This window comes from Rhagoletis zephyria, unplaced genomic scaffold (assembly GCF_001687245.7).
Source record: "Rhagoletis zephyria isolate East Lansing unplaced genomic scaffold, Rhagoletis_zephyria_1.1 Rzeph_scaffold_17233, whole genome shotgun sequence".
In the NCBI taxonomy this organism is placed as follows: domain Eukaryota; kingdom Metazoa; phylum Arthropoda; class Insecta; order Diptera; family Tephritidae; genus Rhagoletis; species Rhagoletis zephyria.
In genome coordinates, this window is record NW_016174294.1 from 7,308 (window position 1) to 11,071 (window position 3,764).

A 3,764-nucleotide genomic window follows, 5' to 3' on the forward strand; every position below is an offset into this window, starting at 1 on the left:
TCAACGTTTTGTAAGCTTAATGTTTATAATTGAAAACTTAACAAAGACTTTCTTTAAGTTTATTTTGCTTGTTGGGTTTTTTACGGTTGTCGTTTTCGTTAACCCAAATGAAATCAAATTTAATATTTTCTTATCTAAGTTTCTATCTAAGTTCTCTGGTTCGAACAAAGCAACACCCTGTTATTTATCGTAGCCTTGTTTCACACCTTTCCGAAATTTGTTAGCGTTCATCAAATTCATAACAATGCAATCCACAATTTGTGTATTTTGGAACAGCTGATTTTGACGTTTTCACTCTTTGTGCATTTCCCATCATTTAAAGGAAAACTTTGTTTTATAATTTTGTTTTAAGAAGATAATCAAAAAACTAAAATGTTTTGTTGTTTGCGTACTTGCCTCAATGGTAGTATAAGGAAAACCACCTCTTCAGCAAATCGCCAACGTGAGCCAGAAATATACCTGGATTCCTCGTTTGCAGGTAAGCGTCCTTAGAGCGACAAACCTCTGTATGTATGTAATCCAAAAATTGTATTTGCAATAAATGCGTGTATGTGTACATACATATGTATGTATGTAGATGAAAATAGTAAAGAAATTCCATTTATTTGCTTCTAATTTGATAGGACCAGATGCCATACTACTCTCAAAACAGCTGCGCATCACCGGCTCTGGCGGTGCTTTGGCTACTGCACCACTTGTACAGTCGAAGTCCTACTTTGAAATAAAGATCCAACAAAGCGGCAGCTGGTCAGTCGGCCTAGCAACGCGACAGGCAGATTTAACGAAAAAGTTTGGCGGCTGTGACAAGGAATCTTGGTGTCTGTGTTCAGATAATTCAACGCGACATAACGATGAAGTTTTCCGTCCGGTAGTGATAACCACCCAAGAACCAACTAGTGCTAGCAAACAACTTATAAATGGCACTGCCGCTGCGGCAGGTCTGATTGGCATCGAGGATGTACCTGAAGATAACCTACTTAGCAATAATGTAAACGTTAATAGCGAAATTGGAGACAACAACTTGATAATGCAGCCACAACACAGTTTTCCAGAAGAAGGAGACATTGTGGGTATAGCATTCGATCATATAGAATTAAATTTCTACTTTAATGGTAAAAGCCTGGAAGTGCCGTTTCGTAATGTAAAGGGGACTGTCTACCCCGTTATATTCGGTAAGCTATATATGTAATTTTATTTGATATGTTACATGTAAATACAATACACTTTTTATAAATTTATAGTCGGAAATGGAGCGATTTTAGACATTATTTTGGATAAATTTCACTACGAACCACCAACAGGCTTCGACAAAATCATGCTAGAACAATCTCTGCTTTAAAGCTTTCTGAATTTTAATAACGGACATAAGTTACAGTATTAAGTCAGAAATAGTCATATTTATCTCAAAAGATATAACTGAACACATTGTATTATATCTTGAATTGTTCCAATACACCAACTTAATAATATGTATGTAAATAGAACTTGTACATTAATTTAAGAGAATATATTAATTAGGTATGCATACATATGTATATTGCTCTTCAACCTAGTCAGTGTAACAATTTAAGTATTAAATGACCGTTTGCCATTTCCTCGTTACATAAAAGTCACTTAAAATTCCACTTACATGTCAACAAAAGACTTATCCCTATACTGCATCTAATATATTTTATATCAAAATTATATACCTTCCTAAGAAATAATGTTGAATAATTTTGTAATATAATCATAAAAACTTTGTATAAAATGTATTTGGCTTTGTCGCTTTATAGTTAAGTTCATTTACTATACATACATTTAGAATAATTAACTCGCTTTTCTCCAGCATAATATCTGCGAATTTAAAAATTAAAAAAAAAAAATTAAATACATAACTACATTCCAAATATAACTCATAACTGTATCATATGTACATAAAGAGCATATAGGTAACTAATAAAATTGCATAATAAACAAACATAAAGTAAATCAATCGCGGATCTATAAACTCATAAAGCGGACAATAGGGTTACCCGTTAATTAGGCGCATAAAGAAAATCACAAAATTAGTCCCCAGTGACCCCGTGTTATAAAAGGAGTTTCCGAAATGAAAAAAAAACGAAGTGTGTATTAACAAAAATATTAAAGTACATACACTATTATCGTTAACTTGAAAAAATAAAAACACAATTTCGACTTCAAACTTAAAAAAAATTAAAACTTACTTCCCCAAAAAAATGTACCGTTAATAGGCGCATGCGGTCAGCCCTCAAGCGAGTAGCGATACATGTGTACACGGCGATGTTCTAACCGTGACGAAATAAATAAAACGAAATGTACATTTTCATAAATATTAAAGCTCTTAATAATTATTATAGTTAACTTTGAGAAAGAAAATCATAACTTTATAACTTTGACTTCAAACTTAGATACTAAAATAAATAAGTGGTCGCTTGGGGTCAGGGCTTAAAAGAGTAGCAACAAAGTGTACTCGCCGATGTTGTGGCCGTGACTTATTTACGTACCCTGCGGGGAGTTAGGAAACTAGACAGCGCGAGCACGCTCCAAGCACTCCAAGCCATTTTTTTCAACTTGAAATGACTTTGACCCCATGCGCCTAATTAAGGGTTAAATGTGTGCGACGCGTTCTAGTCCTAATTTATTTTTCTTTTCTTAAGGAAGTTTTTTCGTTAGTGAAAAAATACAAAAAAGTTTCTATTAGCCTTAAGAAACCAGTTTACGTAAATTTTACTCCTTACCAAGCTAGGTTTGATTTGTTCGAGCGCTTGCAAGCAGAGACCCAGAATAATAATTACTAGTAATGATCCCCGAAAATCGGGGTGCCCCGTGGTCTAAAAAATCTGGATATTGCTTTATTCTAAAACCACATGCATTGCTTTTGGTAGTTAACTTCAACTTGGTATTTGGGCAAGATTGTACTCTACTCAATACGCCATGCGTTAAACAATCCTCTTGCTAGGGTCCGGCCTTGAGACTTATTTATTGTTATTGCGAACGCTACTCCCCTACTTCTACTTGATCCTGTGGATATTCAGAAACGACAGTAGATAACGACGTCATTTATACTCCGGACAAAATATTAACTACAGTACAGTGCTTATTTTGTGGACGCGAAATTGATCGATCCTTCAAGTGGTTTTGATTAATTACACCAGGCTGAGGTTCAAATACCCAATCGGCTAAATATTGCAAAATAATCTCTTGTGGCAATAATCTTAATTTTTGAGTCTGGGGAGAGTTCTCACCCTTCTGTAACCCGCAAGAGAAAACTAGAATAACCTGATTCTCTGACGCCTGCCAGAATTTTTTTAAGTTTTCCAGCGTTTTATAACTATACAAAATTGAAAATAAATATGCAAATATGTATGTACATCGTATGATTCTTAAATCTGAAATGATTGTGCAAATTTTCAGATCCAGAGCCTTAATTTTACACCCCCNATTCGGATTTTGCTACGAATCGTAGAAATAGTATGCTGCAATCCGAATCGTATTTTCGAACTTTCGAAATTCGTAACAATGGCATGCCTAAAAACGAATGAGTACGCTTTTTTGCGTAATTTTGTACGAAAACAATTCTGTGGCGGAGACGAGATAAAAACGTAAATCGATGTGTGCTTTCAGGAAATATTAGTGGTGTTCATTTAGAGAGATAAATTTGCCCTTCGCATATAAGTATATTTTTATCCACTGGTTTATATAAACGAGCAATAAAGAATGTTTGTTGCCCCTTATCGAGAAACTTGGGTCCGGTTTAGTTA

General features: G+C 34.5%; 1 protein-coding gene across 1 annotated transcript; it reads left to right on the forward strand.

Moving 5' to 3' along the window:
* The first annotated feature begins 282 nt into the window (after window positions 1-282).
* Window positions 283-2,072, forward strand: LOC108379739 (SPRY domain-containing protein 7). Its single transcript, XM_017636093.1, has 3 exons — window positions 283-478; window positions 624-1,172; window positions 1,242-2,072. Exons 1-3 carry the CDS (start codon window positions 373-375, stop codon window positions 1,337-1,339), a joined length of 753 nt encoding a protein of 250 aa, XP_017491582.1. The 5' UTR covers window positions 283-372; the 3' UTR covers window positions 1,340-2,072.
* The last annotated feature ends 1,692 nt before the right edge of the window (window positions 2,073-3,764 follow it).